The sequence below is a fragment of the Petaurus breviceps genome, unplaced genomic scaffold (genome assembly GCF_028583685.1).
Source record: "Petaurus breviceps papuanus isolate PSGF00001 unplaced genomic scaffold, PetGlider_PUasm1.0 126, whole genome shotgun sequence".
NCBI lineage: Eukaryota > Metazoa > Chordata > Mammalia > Diprotodontia > Petauridae > Petaurus > Petaurus breviceps.
The window spans coordinates 63,838,031-63,858,981 of record NW_027185655.1 but is presented as its reverse complement, the minus strand read 5'-3'; the positions used below and the strand labels follow the sequence as shown (position 1 = coordinate 63,858,981).

Sequence of the window (20,951 nt, the reverse complement as noted above, 5' to 3'; positions counted from 1 at the left end):
AGTACACATGTACCAGACTAGGTAAAAGATCTCTACAGTCTATGTCCTATGCCTACTGGTGATGGTGCTGGGCATGGGGAGTGGAGATGAGGGGGGAGGAAGAGAACCCACAAGGGATGGGGAGATTCAATCACACATCATCTTTCCCAAATTAAAACACTTTCAACATGGACTACTGCTATTAAGAAATGCAGCAAGTTGGTAAAAGACAACACTGGAAACTTGGTTTGAGAACCCTGCCTATCCACCACAAGGGCTCCTTCAAATGGACACAGAGCAAGTTAATCAATAAAACTGCTCATCAGCACACTGCCCACATTTTCCATTACACACACAAAAGCATATAGAGTATTAGGCGAAGAGCAGAAATGGAAGGGAAATGAGATGCTGTGCTGAAATCTTCCCCTTCCAAGTTGCCAGAAGGCAGATGTTAAAGCTAGATATAAGAGGAACAATAATCAGTGATAAAGGATAAATCACTGTAACATACAGAAATTCAATCATGACTAATCATGCCTTGCCTCATTGGGGCTTCTCAACTAAAATACTTGGATATTTCAAAGGGAACGACACATACAGAAACACTTGTGGGTTGGTTTTATTTTTAAGGGGGTAGCAAAAGATTTCCTAAAAAACAACAACAAAAAACCCCAATTCAGTGGTAATAGTGTGAACACACTCACAGAATTAAAGATTTGGAGCTGAAAGGGCATTAGAGCAGGGGTTCTTAATGCTTTTTTTCAAATGGATGCCCTCGGCAGTCTAGTCAAGCCTATGGTCTGCTCTTCTCAGAATAATGTTTTAATGCATAAGATAAAAAATATTTAGGACCACAGTGGAAACCAATTAATGACGACAGTTACCTATCTTTTTCTTTTTCTCCATTCATAGATCCCAGGTTAATAACTATTGACTTAGAGGCCATCTAGTTCTTATTTTACAAAGGGGCGGGGGGAACTGAGGCTCAGACAAGTTATGGGATTTGTCCAAAGTCACACAGATAATAAATAGCAGAACTGAGATCTGAACACGAGTCTTCTGACTCCAAAGACAGTGATCGTCTCTCAACTATACCACACTGCCTCTCAATGTATTAACTTCATGAGACTCAGGAAGAAAAAAATCCCAAGATCATATAACCCATATATAACTTTTCACATTCTGAAAAAGTGAGAGAGTTTAAACAGCATTTTGATATGGTAAACAAAATTCAAATGGAGAACGTAGAGAGTGCCATGTCAGCACAAATTTATTCTGACACTCGTATTGACACAAAGGAATGTATGTGGTACAGAGCAGGAACATGTTCAAAAGTGGCAGCTAGTGAACCTTTACAGCCTTTGTTTCTTCCTTCATCTTTTAAATATAGATGTTGACAGAAAAGAAGAATTAAATGCAGTCTACTTTTTCTTCAATTGGCTGACTTTGCAGAGGATGATAAATCATGAAATGAAACTGAGAAAATCCTGGAAGTTTGTTGCAGGCGGCACCTGGAGCAAGAGAGAGAGAGACAAAGACATGTGTTGGTGGATATTAATTACATTTATTTCACAGTTATGAATACAGAAACCTAGATCTAGAGGTGGAAGAGACCTTAGATGTCATCTAATTTAACCCCCTCATCTTACAGATGAGTAAATTGAGGCCTAACGAGGTTGTGACTTACCCAAGGTGACATAGGCAGTAAAAACCACAGGAATCAGAATTTGAATACAGGTCCCGTAACTCCAGAACCAATGCTCTTTCTCTAATACTATACTGCATTGATAGATATGCTGTTTATTCATCTGGGGGCTTTTATCTCTCAAGGTTCAATTTTTTCTTATACCTGATTCTATCCAAGACTTATCAAAACACTGAAGTATCTGCTTAATTCTTACAGGGCATTAAAAATCCTAGAGACTGAGAACCAAAGTGACAGGTGGGCTCTCTGTATCAGCTTTAGGATACTCAGTGGATACTTACTCTACACACCTGCTGCTTTTATTATCTTACCTTACACCTTTAACCAAAAAAGGAATGGAAACAAGGCCATTAATGCTGGTAAAGTAGATAATACTATTCCTATAGGCCAGAGGTCAGCTAGAATCATTTTCCATCCTCCATCATTTCCTCAGAGTATGGGAATCTGGTCCTTTGCCAAGTGACCACTTTCATTTCACTAGCCTTGCTCTCTCCTTGGATCTCTTTCTTTCTGATCACTCCTCCTTCCTCTTTTCTACTATCTGGACTCAGATCCCCTGTCATTATCACTGCTTGAATAAAAGCCCTTAAAATGAGAGAAACTGTTCCTAGCTTTATCTAACAAATAAATTTTAAATTAATCTATAATTACTTAATTATCATTGTTATATCCTGTTAAATTCATCTTTGGGACTTCTAAGAAGCTTTTTACTTGTTGAAAGAATTCAATGACAATGATATTCTCTATTTCAAGTCCCTCTTTTCTGATTTATATTTAATATTTATCTTAATACCTGGAAAGGAAAAACAAATTCCTCAAATTCAAGTTTTTCAAATAAGAGAACTGAGGGAAGGAAAAGATCAAAGAACTACAATAAGCAGTCTAAGCTAATATGACACATTGATTAGTAAGTTGTGTTTTTTAGTAATCTAAAAATTCACTAATGAGCACCAGCACAGAGGTTGATCTCAAAGTGCTTTGAAGTTATGACAGGTTTATAAAGAAGGCAGATAAAGCAAAAGACATATATACAAAAAAAAAAAAGACATATATACAGTAAAATCCAAAAATAATTCTCCTATCTATTCTTATGCTTACACATTAGGAAATACTTCAGGATAGCCTCACGTGCCTCAAGACCTAAGTAAGACCCCTTATGGAGCTGTGACCCTTAGAGAAATGGTGAAAAATGAAGAAGGAAAGAGACTATACAAATCACTCCACTTTGTTAATAGAACAGACAGAAGTAAGAAATAACAATGTGGGACATAAGCGAGAGGGTGGAGTTTGCGGCCAAAATGAGGCAGAACCATGATGCAGTCTGCTAAGGTCTAGCTCAGGAGTATACTTGTAAGGCTGATGTGTAGGTATCCATTGGATACTTAAGGTAATCTATACCATCACTAACAATTTCCTGAACATACAGGGTGCTACATATATTTTATATTCTGTACAAAGCTAACAAAAATAGTGCAACTTCATGTTTAGTGCATCATCACAAAAATCTGTAAATACACTTAACAAACACAACTCACCATAACTTCCAGTTGTATTGGCACATATAACAGCCCCAAAGAACTCAGGATAATATTTCTGGATTCTGGAAATAACTTTCTGGCAAGCTAGAGTTGGATCTTCTCCTTTTCTCATATATTCTACTGCTTGGTAACTGATCAAAAAAAAAAGTCAACAACAAGGTCTAGAACAGACATTCTTAACTTTCATATCAGGAACTCCTTTGGCAGGCTGACAGAACATATGAAGCTCTTCTCAGAATAATGTATTTAAACGCACAAAATAAAATGCATAGGATTACAAAGGAAACCAAAGACTAGTGAAAACAGAGATGTAATTTTTTTGCTCATTCCAGTTCACAGATCCCTCTGATATTGGTTCATGGACCCTATGAGCATTCATAGACCCCCACATTAAGAATCCCTGGCTTTCGGGGGCGGCTAGGTGGCGCAGTGAATAGAGTGCTGGCCCTGGAGTCAGGAGGACCTGAGTTCAAATCCAGCCTCAGACACTTAACACACACACACAAAACTAGTTGTGTGACCTTGGGCAAGTCACTTAGCCCCAATTGCCTACCTTCCCTCCTCCAAAAAAAAAAAGTTAAAAAAAAAAAAAAGAATCCCTGGCTTTCAATCTGGATAAACTTTAATACATCAGGACCACAGATATATGAATAGGGACCACCATGAGCTAGGATGATTTAGGGCTGGAATGAACCCATGATGGCATCTAGTACAACATTTTCTGTTATAGCTGAGGAAACTGAGACCTAGGGAAGTTAAATGATTTGCCCAATATCACACAGTTAGCATTGTAAGTAGAATTTAAACCCAAGTCCTTTGACTCCAAATCCAACAATCTTTCTACTATGCCACTCCGTTTCAATAAATAATGCACTAAAATTGGTTATATCTGAAATTATACAGGCTGCTTTAAAAGTTATCATATTCGGTAAAATGAATGCAACCATATAAGTAAATAAGTTGGCTCAGTTAAAAATCAGCTTTGATGCAATAACTGTCTTTCCAACTAATCTAGCAATTAATTTTAAATAAAAGACGAATGAATTCTTTTTGTTATAGCTGAATAACTGTGTCATCTAGGTCACTATAGCAAGAAGTCATAAAGCGTGGAGATCCCATTTAAAAGAAAAATGCTGTTATAGTCTAAGTGCAAAATGCCGTTAGTGTGCACAATGTCCAGTCATAATGACCACCTTTCAGCAATTATTCGTATACAATGACTGCATTTCCTCCTTCTGCCATCAATAATCACTGTCTTTTTACTGACTGTCTGAGTGACCTTGGGCAAATTACTTAAACAGTACTTAAGTTTCCTCATCTGTAAATTAGGGAAAATGTTACCCTACTCCAGAAGGACAAGTCATAAATACTTTTGATGACAATAATGGTCATTAATGGGAATACAAGCTAGTAAGTCTGCGGAGCTAGAGGCAAAACAACCCTGCACAGACAGTTCAAAGGCAAGTTCGCAAATCTCTGAACAGGCACATTCAGTTCAGAAAACATCCCAATATGACACATGTAAAAAAAAAAATGTCATGATAGTGATGCTACCTGATGATGTCTCTAAATTAAGCATGGGGCCCAGAAGCAGCATACCTGGGCAAAAAGCGCATCATGATGTCACCATCTCCAGTGGCAGCAGCCCCTCCAGCCGTGCTGTCAGCGTAAGAGCCAGCTCCTGCTATTGGAGAATCCCCAACACGGCTTTTAAAATGAAAGCAATTAATTATTATGAGAGGAAAAGCTAGAATGTACATTTTTATCAGGTCAATAGAGTCTGTCCAATAAAAATAGATATTTTATTGAGCAAGATGTGGTAGCCTACTGGGTCTTCTCCTCAAAGAAAAACACAAATACCACAATTATTGTTATACATAGAACACTGGTTTTAAAGACTGTTCTTTAGACCAGAGTTTTACATATACTAAATGGAACAGGATTTAATACTAGATAGTTAAAAGTACCCACTCTGCAGTTGTAATCAAAACCAGTGGTGTCAAATTTCTGCATAATGACTTAGAAAACCACACATTAACATTATCTAAGTTGTACTGTATTCTTATTTATTTTGTTAAACATATCTCGATGACATTTTAATCTGGTTCCAGGACGTAGGGCTTGACACCTCTGATTTATACTGTTGCCAAGGCCCTAACTTAAGCCTTCATCATCTCACAGTGGAGGATTTCAATAGCCTTCTATACTCTATTCTCTGCCTTTAGACTCAACTTCAATCAACCCTGCTAGATTCTTCCTGCTAAATTACTGGTTTCCTTCATGCCACTATTCAAAAACTTCAATGGTGGCCCACTAAGATAAATTCCAAACTTCTGGAAAGAGCTTTCAAGGCCTTCATAAACTTGCCAATCTATTTTTCTAGTTTTACTTCTTACAGTTTATTATGCACAACAGGTTCTCATAGAGCTCCTCTGCTCTACAATGGATCCTAAGAATGAACCATATTAATTTCAGCCTGATTGCACATGCTGTTCTTGTAAAAATCCTTCCTTGTCCTTGCCACTAACTCCTAATCATCATTCAAATTCTATATCAAGGATAGCATTCTGTCACTACCTCCTAGCTATAAGTAAGGTCTACATGCTCTGAACTCCATCAGCAATTTAATGTCAATAATGCTTCTCTAGCATTTATTACATGCTGTCAAACCCAATTACATTTCAACTCCTCCACTTGTACAAAGTTTACTGACAAGATGGGAGGTGGCATTTGGAGTCTGTTCAGCAAGAAGAGGAAAGACATAGGAAGTAGTGTGATGTATGTAGCTGATAAATGAACCCTTCTTGAGGTCTTGAAGACAACAGTTGTGGGAAGTGTGTGTTTGTGCACTGATGAGTAGGGCTCACCATGTAAGCATCACTAATACCCCCCAAAACAGCAGGCCTAGCTAGTGTAATATCTCAAAAATGGCAGAAAAAGCCTGCTATAAATAAAGCCTCACACAAATGTCCCCAGGATAGCAAACAGACATTTTGCCATAGCGTCAGAGCTACCAACAAGAATTACAGGAACTGAGTAATTTTACTTCCTAGAGATAAGGAAAATTTTCTAAGGACCTATAAAGTGCATACTATTTGTGCTTGGAAAACACAAATAATATGCACTTAGAAAAAGTAAAGCCCTTGGAATCCCTTTTAAAGAGGGTTGGTTTAAAAAAAAAAAAACAAACATCTGAAATCTTACAAATCTGGTCAAGAGAGCTTTAGCTTGAAAAGAGGGGAAGAGGGGGAGATGGATAAATAAACCTACCAATACAGCTCTTCCAAGCTATATGGCACAGAGAATACTAAGTAGGAAGAAATTTGGATTCACAAGAAATAATGCCTAAGAGTATAAAAACTGATGGCCTCAGATGGTTACACACAAACATATGAAACAGAATAATAAACAAGAGGAATTAGAACTCCTAATGTAAGGAGGTAAATTCACCTGAAAAGGTATCACTGAGACATGGTGGAGGTAGGTCTCAGGAGTAAAGTATAGGTATGGAGGAGTATAAAGGCAGAGAAATGGTGGAATAATATTGCATTATCAAGAAAAACTTGAATGAGGGAAATCAGGCACTGGAGGGGGAAATGCAAAGTGGAGAACTCTGGGGTGAGATTCAACGGAAGAAGAAACAGCAACAAAATGACCATGAGTATACTGGACCTGGAGAAAATAGGCCTGTAATCTAGGAAACAGATCACACACCTGGCAGACATGCAGGCATGACACAGTATCGGGGGAGCCGAATCCCCTGAACATCTATCTGATGGAACCTTCTCTCTGATGCAGGCAGAATCCCCCAAAGACCTTTGACTTCACCAGGGTAAGAAATTCCCAGTGTGGGAACCTCCTTTCTTACTCGAGCCTATAACTGGGTAAATGAGGCCTGAGGAACCAGACAGTTAAGTGATTTGTCCAGGACCACACAGTTAGTATGTGTCAGAGGTAGGGTTCAAATCCAGTATGGCATTTGATTTACAATATTATGCTGCCTCTATATGAAAAGCAGAGCAGATGATAAATCATTCTGCAACCTGGGGTATGTCACTTAACCACTAGGATCCATTTCCTCATTGTCAAATTAGGGAGCTGGATCAGATGACTCTTGAGGTCTCTTCTGATTCTAAATCTGTTACTGCTTAAGGACAAGGATAATGTCTCATGCTTCTTTTTATTCCCCCCTTAGCACCCAGCACGGATCCTTCACATAGCAGGTGCCCAACAAATACCTTCCATTGATCAAACACTGACCCAGGTATTTTGAACTTCGCACCATTTGTGGATGTGCCAGCAGCAATATGTCCTGTCTTAGCAATTACAACCATGCCTGGGAGTTAAAAACAAACCAAAAAACAGAACAAAATCAGTAAGTCTAAAATCAAAAAGATTTCTGAAATACAATTAAATGAGGGTAACAAAATTAATCAAACTTCTAGAAGCCCAAAGTGTTTTCAGACTAGGTAAAAGCACAGAAGAAGCAAAATGGGGAATCGTGAAAATACCATTCATAATATTTAACATAAAGTCAATGAACCAGAGGATCCCAACCCTGACTTTTAATGGGCCATTTTCATAATTTACTCTTTTGGCCAGAGGGATGCCACAATCACCCCTATTTTCCTCCTAAAAATGGGCAGTCACCCTTCAAAATCTGCCTACAAAGTGACACTAAGGAAAATAACTGAGGCACCCTGATGGTAATTTTCTAATCATAACCTTAGGAAAAAAGTACACAAATTTGACTTTGCAGTGCAAAGAAACCAAGAATTGAACTGAAAAACAAAAATGGATTTTTAAGCTTGTACTTGAATATTCATTAGCTGTTAAGTGTGCTGGATGCCACTTAGTGTCCTGGAAAAGATAATTCACCACATGGCAAGCAGATGCCAAGGGAAAGAGGTCCACTCTTCTCTGGGAGTTAATAGGAGAAGTTTATTCCTAGACTGTATCTTTTAAAAAAAATTGTTACAAAAGTATCAGGCTCCGGGAACATTAATAGTCATAGATAAGTTAAGAAACAAACAATGCAATTTTAAAAATTCTAACTCCTTAAGTTTGAAAAATTCATAAAAGGAAAATTACCAATAGTATCATGACTGTGAATATTTATTTTCGCAGAGGTGTGAAGGTGCTGTTTTAGGACTCTTTTAGGTTTATACGGTCCACAGAATTTTGATGGATCTGGTATAACATTCTGTAAACAATATTTCAAATATAATTTTTCTGTAAGTATGCTTTATCCAAAACCATCTACTAAAAAAACCAACACAATCTAACAATAATCATAGCCAACCACAACAAGAGAAATCGGGTATAGTGCAAAGTGGTAACTGAGGCAGCTAGGAAGCAGGGCCTCCAGGGAAGACCTGAGTTCAAATCTAGCCTCAGACATGTACTAGCTATGTGACCCTGGGTATGTCACTTAACCTGTTTGCCTCAGTCTCTTCATCTGAAAAATGGGTATAATAGTACCTACATCACTCAGTTGCAAGAACTGAGTAAGATAGTATATATATAAAGGCATTTTGAAAAACCTTGAATAACAATATAAAAGCTGATTATATTTAACTGGATAGTTTCATGATTATTCTGATATCTGTATTTTATAATGAGCTGATTACACATATATTTAAACTTAAGTTACTATATCTAGATTATATTGTTTAGAATAGGTATCAATCTCTCTCTTACCTTAACTATGAGATTCTCAATAATGAAACATCAGCCCTCAATAGAATTAGGCATGTAGTTTGTGGTGATTAAACTTGGGAATTACATTATTTACTATGCTTAGAATAAGGTTCCTGGATTTTTATAAAGGAAAACAAACTCATCATTTAATAAATTAAGTATAAAGGAATTTATTTTCAAAGTAATTTCTAAAACTTATACCTCACCCCACCCCCACCTCTTCCCCTAATCTGGACCTGTGATTTTATCAGGAGAGGGAATTTCTGATGAGAAAACTCTCCCAGTCAATGCAGGACAAGACTATAAATTGCCAGAAGGTTGCTGGAAGCACTGAGAGGTTAAGGGCCTGGGGTTATCGGGGTGGAATTTGAACACAGATCCTCCTGACTGATACTGGTCCTCTATTCATATCAACTCTTAAATATTCGAATAGGCCCACCTATGCATGTATGTATACACGAATATAAAACATATGTGTGCACACATATGCATGCACATATATAACACTATAGTGTGTTCTATATGTATGTGTGTATGTATGGGGGGAGCATGTATGTATATCTTATAAAACTTTTAGAAAATGCTTAAAAACCTAGAAATGAGGGTTACATCAACAGAATTTCTTCCCAAGAAAAGTTCCATTTAAAAGTCAATGTTAAAAGTACATATTTCTTCATTCAAGGCAGCAGAGAATATGATGCTTATCTATATCTATGTCAAACAAATAAACTGACAGACACTTCTAACGCCTCATATACAGACTGTGAACACATTTTTAGGTGCCAGGCTTACAATTCCAGTCTAGTTATTCTAATGGTGCTGGTGGCGGTGTAAGGGTAGAACAAAGGGCCCAATGTAGAACTAAACATTTCCTGGGATGGGGATAAACTAATTCTCAGTGACAAAGCTAGACCAATGCAATGGTAAAGAGCCTGCTAATAAAATAAACGTACAGTATGAACTGGCAATCAAGTCACTAGCATCTGACAGCAGCAATCCCCAGCAAGATGCAGTTACACTTCAAAGCACATAAAACTGTCTATACTTCCAGGCACTGAAAACACCCTGATGGTAAAGTATCAAATGATTCTTAGATGTAGATATAGAAAAATTTTTAAAGTTGTTAAAATAATTCATATTTTAAACCCCTAAGTCTTCTAACAATGTCAAACAATTAGCAATCTATGACAAAACATATATACCTTCCAGAAGTTTGGCTGACATTTATGGTTCCGCCACTCCGAATAGAGAAAGCGAGAAGTGTTGGTAGATAACTCCTCATTTGAAAATCCCATACTTTCAGCAAAATGGGTAGCTAAAGGGATGAAGATGAAAGCAGAAGAATAGTAATCATGAAGGTGATGATAACTAGGACTTATATAGCATCTTAAAATTTGCAAAAACACTTTATATATTATATGCGTGTATATATTACAATATATAAAATTGCTGTAACAATTAATGTATTATTTGACATTTGATAAGACAGCAAAAAAAAATCCTATTTCCCCCAAACAGCAAAGGTTTAACTTGTAAAACTGCATATTAAAAACGGAACAATAAAGGAAACCTTTGTTTTAAGGAAATTGCAGTGAATTATGAACTTATGTAGAAAAAAAAATTCTCCTTCACATGAAGATAATAAGGATGGGAAGATAATAAGGAGGTACATAAACCTTCCTGATTGCAACCTGCTCCCACTCACTCCTAACACCAAACAGGAAGTATTTCTTTATCCACCAAGCTGAACTTTTCTCTCTTGTTGTTAAAGGTATCTGCCATTTAACAAACTTTTTTTTTCTTTTCTTTTTTTGGTATGCAAGGCACTGTGTCAGTATTCGGGATATAAAGATGAAAAAATGAGTCTCTAAGCTCAGGTAACAATATGGAAAATATGACAAATATACAAATAAACTGAGCACAAGGTATAGAGTGAGAGGCAAAGGAGGAAAAGGAAAATAGGAAGGGGTTATTTTTAGCTTGGAGAGAAGAGAGAATGGAATCAAGGAAGAGAGGAGCTATATATGCTAGGTTTTGAAAGAAGAGAAGCATTTAAATAATAACAGTTAATGTTATATAGTATCTTAAGATTTGCAATTTGCTATTATTTCATTACAACAACCTTGTTTACAAAGGTGCTACTCTGATCCACCACTTACATATGGGGAAACTGATGGTGAGACTAAATGCCTTGCCTAGAGTCACATAGGTGCTGAATGTCTGAGGCAGAATTTGAATTTAGGTCTTCCTGAGCTGGTAGGTGGTGAAGTGGATAGAATGCCAGGCCTGAAGTGAGGAAGACTTATCTTCATGAATTCAAATCTGGTCTAAGATATCTACTACTTATGTGACCCTGGGTAAGTCACTTAACCCTCTTTGCCTGAGTTTTCTCATCTGTAAAAACGAGCTGGAGTAAGGAATGGCAAACTACTCCAGGATCTTTGCCAAGAAAACCCCAAATGGAGTCACACAGCTGAACAAAATGACTGAACAACCACCTTCCTGACTCCTAGACAAGAACTCTAGTCATGCTACTTTACTCTGGGGTAGAGACAGAAAAAGTCAGAGCAAGAACTGAAAGGTTATCAAGCAGGAGCAGGGGCCCAGAGGAGGTTAGTAACATAAGATAAATTGATGGTGAAAGAAAACAGAGTACTTTATCCAGTACCTGTCAGATGTTTGGGGCAGGACAGAAAAATTGAGCTGTAAGGGTTTTAATTTTTTTTTCCTCTGTTAATGTGTTATTGGAGCTTAAAGAATGTAGTTTTAGGCTCAAGGAAATTTTAGGTAGTTTGAAGAGGATAATTTTAGGCTCAAGTCAAAGAAGTACTTTACACAGCAGGGAGTCAAGTATGGAACTTGTAATCTAATTATGATGTTTAAGGTACTGACTACATTTTTTATTTAATGTTCTTGGACATAATGAATGCTACCTTTGGGAATTAAAAGAAACAAAGTGTAATCAAAGTAAAATCTTCATGCAATGAGGAAGAATAAAACTTAATTACTTTTACTGTGGTTTCCAAGGCAAGGAAAGGTACAGATACGCCCACCACGTGTTCAAAGGCTTCTGCAGTTTTAAAACCAGAGTTTTGCAACATTTATTAACTTAGGAAAAAAGTATATTATCTTAATTGCATAAAAATATGTGATAAAGGTAATGATTCTCATTTACACGTACGTAAAGCATTCTTTGAATGTCATGGCTTTAAAAAAACTAAATTATAAATCAAATCATATAAAATTAAATGCATAAGTTCTGATTCCTAAGCAGCACATTTTTTTCTGAATATTTTAATAGAATTAGAAACAGTACCTGATTCTCCCACTAAAAGTGTGTGTTTTGTATGCTCCATCACCTTTCTTGCCACACCGATAGCATTTTTAATTCGTCTGAGATCTGCTACTGCCCCTACTTTCATGCTGTTGCTAAAGAAAAGTTTGCAAGAAGGTCAATCTTAAGATTCACAAATACACGTGGTAAATCTGTGAGCAAGCAACTGACAAGGTCTTGTGAAACTTTACTTATTCTGAGATTTCCCAAATTTTAGTCTGGTTTTCTGATGAACATAACTTACCTAGGAAAGGGAATGTTTTTTGTGGATCATTTAAAGTTATGTTTTTGCAAAATTAAACTCAGACAATAATTTTCAGAGTTTGGATGAGAATAATGTGCTCCCCTCTCTAAATCAGATCAATTATTTAGGAAGACATTTAAAAGCCCCAAATTTTAAAATAATTTTTTTCCTTTAATAGTCATGGAAAATAATTCTTATTCACTAATTCTAACCTACTCCCTTCCCCTTGGTATATGCACCACCTCAAACCAAAAAGCCTTATTGCCTTATTGAATTAATTATTATAATAATTAATATAATCTATTAAGCACTTACTGTGTATAAAGCACTGTGTTAAGCACTGAGGATACAGACAGAAATAGGATAGTCCTTGTTCTCAAAGAGCTCATAGAGCAATAATAATAAAAAAATTCGATCCCTTCCTGGACTCTTAAAGGCGTTTACTGTACTGACCACAACAACAGAAAGGAAACAATGAGAGACTAGGATTCTGATTCAGAGAGCTCAATGGCTACTTCAGAGGACCCTACCTGGGGTGGACAGACATGCCTATATTTTTCAGATCTAGAAGCACACATCACATCTGGAGCTAGAAGGGAATGAAGAGGGCATCTAATTTAACCTCTTCATCTCACATATGAGGTAAGTGAAACCCAAGCAGGTAAAAGGACTTGCCTGAGGTCACAAAGGTGGTACCAAAGGTGAGATTAGAACCCAAGACCTTCCTGAACCAGTGACCAAAATGTTGATTTGCTTGACCACATTTATTTGCTAGAAGGAAGGGTTCCATGGGGGAGGAGGAAAAGGGGATAGGGACAGTCATCAGGAAGCAACAAGAATGAAAAAAAGAAAAGTGCATCAATAAAATATTTTAAAAGAAAGTTGGAAGTTATAAGTAAGAAGTCACTAAGGTCAGAAGATTGAAAGATTTAAGAAAAGCAGGTGGAGACAACCGGTAAGGCAAAGCCATTTTTAAGTAGTCTTGGATCCTTCCTGCTCCTAGATTCAAACAAAACAGTTTATTTCTATGGGATAATCATTATTAACAAGGCACAGTGCTTAATTGATATCTGGAAAAGCTAAGAGTGGTCAAATAACAGATTACTGGGTTACAGATTTCTAGAGCTGGAGGACACATAAGTGACCACTATTTACCAGAAGATCCATTTGGCCTTATATTTCTCCCCTAAAAATCCAAATCTTCCTTCTCTTTCTACCAATGTTTTCAAAGTAGAACAATAAACACGACCTCAATATGATGTCAAACTTTCCCATATAGGACCATTTTGACTCATGTGCTTACCCATCCATAATCATGGAATCCAATGTTGTTTCTCCACGTTCATCAGGACTTCCACCAAAGCCTACACTGCCATCGCACTGATTTGTCTCACACCAAGCACACCCCTTTTCAACTGCATCTAATGCAGAACCTCCGGCCTGTAGCTTTTGCCATGCTGTGAAACAAAACACAATGTTTTTCCTCCCCTTTTTTTCCCTTAAATTTATTTATTTATAGTTTTCAACATTCATTTGCACAAGATTTTGAGTTACAATTTTTTCTCCCCATTTTCCCCCTACCCCCACCCCAAAATAGCAAGCCTACTGAATACCCCATCCCCCAATCTGTTCTCTCTTATATCCTCCCCCATAGCCCCTAATTTCCTAGTAGGGCAAGATGGATTTCTATACCCCAGTGCCTATATATCTTATTTCCCAGTTGCACGTAAAAATATTTTTTTAAATATTTGTTTTTAAAACTTTTGAGCTCCAGATTTTTTCCTTCTTCCCCCATTGGGAATATAAGCAATTCAATATAGGTCGTACATGTGCAGTTACTCAAATCATTTCTATAGTAGTTATATTGTCAAAGACTAACTATATTTTCCTCCATCCTATCCCACCCCCCACTTATCATATTTTCTCCTTTGACCCTATCCCTTTTCAAAAATGTTTGCTTCTAACTACCCTCTCCCCCAATCTCCCTTCTATCATCCCCTTCCCCACTATTTTCCTAGAGGGTAAGATACTGAATTGAGTATGTTATTCCCTCCTTAAGCCAAATTCAATGAGGTTGTCCAATTCCCTTTCACCTTCCTGCTCTTTACCTTCACCGTAAGTTTTCTCTTGCCTCTTTTATATAATTTACCCTAATCTATCTATCCCTTTCTCCTTCTCTCAATAAATTCTTCTCTCACCTCTTAATTTTATTTTTTATATATCATCCCTTCCTATTCAACTCATCCTTTGCCTATGTATACATATACTGTGTTTCCCCAATAATAAGACCTATCCCGAAAATAAGCCCTCCCCTTACTGTGTAAGATTCCTCTAAAATAAGCCCTTCCCCGAAAATAAGCCCTATTGAGATTGCTACTGTAGTGAAGGTGATCCCCTGCGCTACACGCTACATTACGGTACCCTCTGTATGAGCCGTCCCCCCCCCCCCGGTGAAATGCACGCCGCGCTCCGAGCTGCATCCAATCAGAGCTGCAGCAGTGAGCGCGTCATCCTGCTCTTCCCCAGTAATTTGCTTATTGAATAAAGGTACATTTTTTTGTTCACATTTACCTGTTTATTAAAATTGCTGTCAATGTTCATTAAAATAAGCCCTCTGGTGTTTTTCTGTCCAAAAAAAATAATAAGACAGTGTCTTATTATCGGGGAAACACGGTACATACATATGCACATCCTCACATGTATACATATATATTTATACACACCTACAGCCTCCTATACATACACATATATGTATGTATACATATATATATACACACACATATATATTCCCTTCACCTATCCTCATACTGAGATGTCTTATTGAGTTACAGTTATTGCTTTTCCATGTAGGAATTTTAATCGTTCAACTTTGATAAGTTCCTTATGATTTCTTTTTCCTTTTTACCTTCTCATACTTCTCTTACTTCTTGTATTTGAAGGTCAAACTTTTTGTTCAGCTCTGGTTTTGTCATCAAGAATGCTTGAAAATCCTCTATTTCACTGAATGACTATATTTTCCCCTGCAGCATTATACTCAGTTTTGCTGGGTAGGTGATTCTTGGTTTTAATCCTAGCTCCTTTGACCTCTGGAATATCATATTCCAAGCCCTTCAATTCCTCAGTGTAGAAGCTGCTAGGTCTTGCATTATCCTGATTGTTTCCACAATACTCAAATTGTTTCTTCCTGACTGCTTGTAGTATTTCTTCCTTGACCTGGGAACTCTGGAATCTACCTATAATATTCCTAGGAGTTTTATTTTGTGGATCTTTTTCAAGAGGCAATTAGTGAATTCTTTCAAGTTCTATTTTGCCCTCTAGTTCTAGAATATCAGGGCAATTTTGCTTGATAATTTCTTGAAAGATGGTATCTAGGCTCTTTTTTTTTATCATGGCTTTCAGGTAGACCAGTAATTTTTTAAATGATCTTTCCTAGATCTATTTTCCAGGTCAGTAGTTTTTCCATTGAGATAATTCACATTGCCTTCTATTTTTTTTCCATTTGTTTGGATCTGTTTTATAATATCTTGATTTCTCATAAAGTCATTAGCTTTCAATAGCTCCAGTCTAATTTTGAAGGAGTTATTCTCTTTGGTGAGTTTTTGAAATTCCTTTTCCATCTGGAAAATTTGGCTTTTTAAGGCATTCTTCTCCTCATTGGATTTTTGGGCCTCTTTTGCCATTTGAGTTAGTCTGTTTTTTAAGGTGTTATTTTCTTCAGTCAGGCTGTTGACTATCTTTTTATGATTTTCTTGCATCATTCTCATTTCTCTTCCCAATTTTTCCTACACTTCTCTTACTCGATTTTCAAAATCTTTCTTAAGCTCCTCCATGGCCTGTAACCAGTTCATATTTTTCATGGAGGCTTTTGATGCAGGAGTTCTGACTTTGCTGTCTTCTTCCCACTCCATGCCTTGATCCTTTTTGTCCTCCAAAAAAGATTCTATGGTCTGTTTGTGTTTCCTCTGCTTGCTCATATTGCCAGCCAATTACTTGACTTTTGAGCTCTTTGCCAAGGTAGAACTCTGCTTCCAGAGTGGAGAGAGCTTTGTCTCAAATAGCTGAGGTTTTCACAGCTGCCGGAGCTATTAGGACGGCACCCTTTCTACAGCCCCCACATGCTCTGGCTCACTGGCCACACACCCCAAGACCACCACCCAAGACCACAATCCAGATACAAGCAGGTTAAAGAAAGAGCAATTACCCTCTGAATTGTCGTTTGGGCCCCCTATGATCTGTAGCCAGGAGCTCCTGAGGTAGCCATGGGGTGGGGACTGCACAGTCGTGGTGCCTCTGCTGCTTCTGTATGGCCCAGGGGGACAGGGTCAAACTCTTCCATCCCCTCTGTTCCAACAGAGTTCCACACTGACCTTTTACTTTGTCTTTGGCATTTATGGGTTAAGATGTCTGGAAACTGCCACAGCTGCTGGTGATTCACTCTCCTTAAGTCTGCTCCAGCCCCCACTGGGCAGGGATGCCCTGGGGCCAGAACCATGGGGCTCATGCGGGACTGTGCTCAGCTCTTAGCTCAGTGTGATAGACCTTCCTGTTGACTTGCCAGGCTGCCTTCAGCTGGAGATTTGTTTCCCTGTCTCTTTGTGAGTTCTGTAGCTCTAAAGTTTGTTTAGAGTCATTTTTTTACATGTATTAGAAGTGACTGGAGCAGGAACTCACATCAAGTTTGTGCTTCTACTCCACCATCTTGGCTCTGCCAAAACACAATGTTTTAAGTGTTGCTATGTGCATGAATCAAATGTCTCGAACTTCTGAGAAATTCACCAATATGCTACTATGGAGTTTTTCAACAAAAATGCCACCCTAGACTCCTCACTCTATATGACCTTGTGCTAAATCTTGTCTTTTCTATATCCACAATTTCTTTTACATTTCTACTCAAGGAGCCACCACTACAGTTTACTGGGACAATTGAGATAGCCTCCTTGTTTGTTTGGCTCATGTCTCTACCTACTCCAAGCCATCCTTCACCCAAATGCCAAAATGATTCTCCTAAATCAATTATATCTGGGATAAATTATTTGGCTTTTATATTTGGCATTAAAAGCTCATTACAACCTGCCCCCTCCACATCTTTCCAGTCTTCTTCCCCCTGACACAGTTTTCCTCACACAGGATGTTCCTGTACAGATGTACCTTTGTACCTTTCATTCCTAAAATGACCTCCAGGACTCAGACCAAACGCCACATTCTGCAGGAGGCCTCCCTCTTACGATTACTTCCATATACTATATATATTATCCTGTAGGTACATCTTATTTCCCTTATTAGCGTTTAAGCTTCTTGAAGATTGTTTTTGCCTCTTCTATGCATCCTCAGTGCTAAGCCTAGTCCCTGGCACATGTCTTTAATAAAGGCTTGCTGTTTGATGACGTCACATGGATGCTTTTTAGAAGTCACTGAGGTAACCTATTAGCAGGGACTTTTCATATTTTGTATCCCCAGGGTCATCAAAGACTGGCTGTTGATTCAAAAATCTAACTAATTGTCTACTTCCTCTTCAAGTTCCTCCTAGTGATACACACTGTTTTGAGACAAAGGATTGTGGAAGAGGAAGAAAGTGAGGAAAGCTGAGAAACTCTCTCTCCTCTTGTTTTTTTTAAAGAGAAAACTGAGACTAGCTACACAAAGGTAGTTTAGATGGAGAACCTTTAAAATTATGGCCCAGTGGATTTCTATTATAATAGAAGTATAAAACAAAGCATACAGAAAGAGAATTTACAATTGTGTATTTCCTAACTTAAGATGAAATGCATCTTTGAATAGAATATACTACCTTTATTAAAACAAAACCTACAGTAAGTCCCCTAAGGTTAAACAAAAAGGGCTACCCCATATTCAAATATATACACGTATTAGATTCCAGGTTCAGAAATAAAGCTTGGAACAGAATACTAAAGGAATAGCTTGAAATGTCAAAGCCCATGAGTTGTATGATTCCAATCCTCCTCCAACTCCCTGTAACCTTTTCTTAAATCACAAATTCTCAGCTGACTCCATACCTTTACTAGTAAAAGTGAAATATTTGGGAAGCTAGATAACACTCTCAGTGAATATTGGATTTCAAACACCACTACTGCACATACCGAATTACAAGTACTCTACCCATTTCAACAATCTGTGATTTCATGTGTGCAGAAACCTGCAGAGATCATAACCTTGGGTCCCACATTTTATAGTATTTTTAAAAAGTAGCTGGAGCTACAAACAAAACTTAATGAAACAGAGCACCCATCATCTATAAGTCGGGGTGTGAGGAATTTTAGACAGGCTGGGCCTCAAAGGATAGGAAGCTTATTGCGTGGCCTGTGCTTCCCGGCTTGGGAAGTAAGTACTTTGCACAACTGGAGAGCAGCCAATGCGGACCATAAGAATTCAGGGTCACAGCTGCCCACCACCATAAGGATCAAGGAAGACTTTACTGGAGAGATGTTTGCTAAAAAGGCCTTTGCCCAAAGACAATACCTCAGAATGTTTCAGGAAAACTTCAAAGCACATTCCTATTTCTATTTTATAAAACTGGTGCTGACTTCAACCCAAAGAACACTTTGAGTCCAAAGGTTCTTTCTCCTCTCCTGCCTAAACCAGTGATTTATTTCTATGCTCCTCAAGTTACCTCGATCTCTTGAGAGTTAAGAAGTTGAGATACAACCCAAGCAGGACAAGGTCTTGAGGGGAGAGACACAAGCCAGTAATGCCAGGCCCGGTGTTAGCCTCTTGAGTCAGTCGTTCAGGGACTGGCAAAAGCTGGAGAGCACAAGCCCTAATGGGAAAAAAGCTGAATTTGGAGCCCAAGGATTTCCAGCTTTTGCTATGTACTCTTGTTCTTCAAAGAGTCAAGGTCTCTGAACTTCGGATTCCTATCTGCAAAATGACGGGGTTGGGGTGGCTTCCTTCTGACTTCTAGGTCAATGCTGCCAATAGGCTCTTGCTTCATTTCACCAGAAGCTACTATACAATTGAGATTGCTGAATGGGGGAGGGGGGTGCAAGAGGATTTGGAGGGCTAGCTTCTTACCTCTGTGACTTTCAGCAAGTCACTTAACAGTTCTCTCAGCCTCGGTTTCTTTTTTTTTTTTTTGGAGGGGAGAAGGCAAGGCAATTGGGGTTAAGTGACTTGGCCAAGGTCACAAAGCTAGTGTTAAGTGTCTGAGGCAGGATTTGAGTTTAGGTCCTTCTGACTCCTGGGCCGGTGCTCTATTCACTGCGCCACTTAGCCACCCCTAGCCTCGGTTTCTTATTTGAAAAATTGCAAAATGAGGGGACTGAGTTGGATGATCACTGGGGTCACTCCTAACTAGGGCAGGGTTAATATGCTCTTCCTCCAAATTGCAGCCGCAGCAGCAACCACCCCCTTTCTGGTCTGCTTACTTTATTCCCAACCTCCTTGCAACAGGGCACATAACACTGTGACCTTCCACAAGTCACCTAACCCTCTACCGGGCCTGCCACAGTTTCCCATCTGTAAAATGAGGGGGTGGGGCTGGACGACCTCTGGGGTCTACGTGGAGGATCGGCGTTTTCCTCCACCCAGAGCAGTGCTCTCCATCCCGGACTTTCCTTTCCTGTGCCTAGTCCTAGTCCTAGAGTGCAAAGAGAAGAGATGCCTCCAGCCAGTGTCTCCCTCCCCTCCCCCCTCCCCGAGCAGCACCTTCCCCCAGCTCAGAGACAAAAAGCAAGGGGGTCTCGTGCGGAGTCAAGTTCAATGCCGCCCCCCGCCGCCCCCACCCACCCCCAGCCCCCTGGCCCGCACCTGCTACGGTTGCACCCCTAAAAGGCCAAGTGTTGACGACGAGGGGCAGCAGGCCGGAGCTGCCCGAGCTGTGCCCTGCCAGCAGCAGCAGCAGCGAGGACTGCAGGAAGCCGGGCCAGGGCACCGACCCCATCGCTCTCCTTCTTCCCCCGTAGCAGCGCGGGCGAGCAGAAACTCGCGAGCTCTCGAACCCAGCCCCTAGAAGGACTAGGGAGACGGAGCCCGGAACCCTCGGCTCCGCGCAGATCTCTAAGAGGGGGCGTGACGTACCCCCTCTTCCTCTTTCCCCCCCCTCCCTCCCCCCGCCCTCTCTAGGCAGGCTCCCCCTCCTCTCCCCTTCCCTCCCTCCCCGGGGAACTTTTGACTCCGCCCACCCAAGTTTTCTTGGGCCAATTGACTTCCGGGAGAAGTTCAGCTTCCCGAGTGAGTGAAGTCCCGCGAGAAGTAGAACTCCCGCCTAGCTGAGGGTTTGGGGAGGCGTGGGGAGAGTTCCAGTTGTAGAAGCATGGGTGATGCGTGGGGGGCTAGTCGTTTTTCTTTTTTTTATGCGTTTAGTGTAGACTTTGGGCAAAGTGAGCCTGGCATAGACTCGGTTATGGGCATGCGAACCAAAAAAGCTGCACCAAGTGGTGAATAATGGGGAGCAGTTCACACCGAGGCCTGCAGCTTTAAGCGGCGGGCGCGGGC

The 20,951-nt window shown here is 39.3% G+C and overlaps 1 protein-coding gene across 1 annotated transcript; it reads right to left on the bottom strand.

The window, feature by feature from the left end:
• Window positions 1–1,231: 1,231 nt before the first annotated feature.
• On the bottom strand, window positions 1,232–20,562 carry AGA (aspartylglucosaminidase). Its single transcript, XM_069096585.1, has 9 exons — window positions 20,265–20,562; window positions 13,804–13,957; window positions 12,239–12,351; window positions 10,125–10,237; window positions 8,314–8,425; window positions 7,483–7,558; window positions 4,822–4,929; window positions 3,220–3,353; window positions 1,232–1,490 (listed from the first exon to the last, which is right to left on the bottom strand). The coding sequence occupies exons 1-9, from the start codon at window positions 20,395–20,397 to the stop codon at window positions 1,390–1,392; spliced, it is 1,044 nt and encodes a 347-aa protein (XP_068952686.1). The 5' UTR covers window positions 20,398–20,562; the 3' UTR covers window positions 1,232–1,389.
• Between the last annotated feature and the right edge of the window lie 389 nt (window positions 20,563–20,951).

What these genes read in the sequence shown, in the direction of transcription:
- AGA (XM_069096585.1), bottom strand. Translation starts at nt 20,397, where the DNA reads ATGGGGTCGGTGCCCTGGCCCGGCTTCCTGCAGTCCTCGCTGCTGCTG. An exon ending in TAGGGGTGCAACCGTAGCAG is followed by an intron (nt 13,958 to 20,264) that starts GTGCGGGCCAGG and finishes TTTGTTTCACAG; the next exon opens with CATGGCAAAAGCTACAGGCC. An exon ending in ACTTTTAGTGGGAGAATCAG is followed by an intron (nt 10,238 to 12,238) that starts GTACTGTTTCTA and finishes TCATCCCTTTAG; the next exon opens with CTACCCATTTTGCTGAAAGT.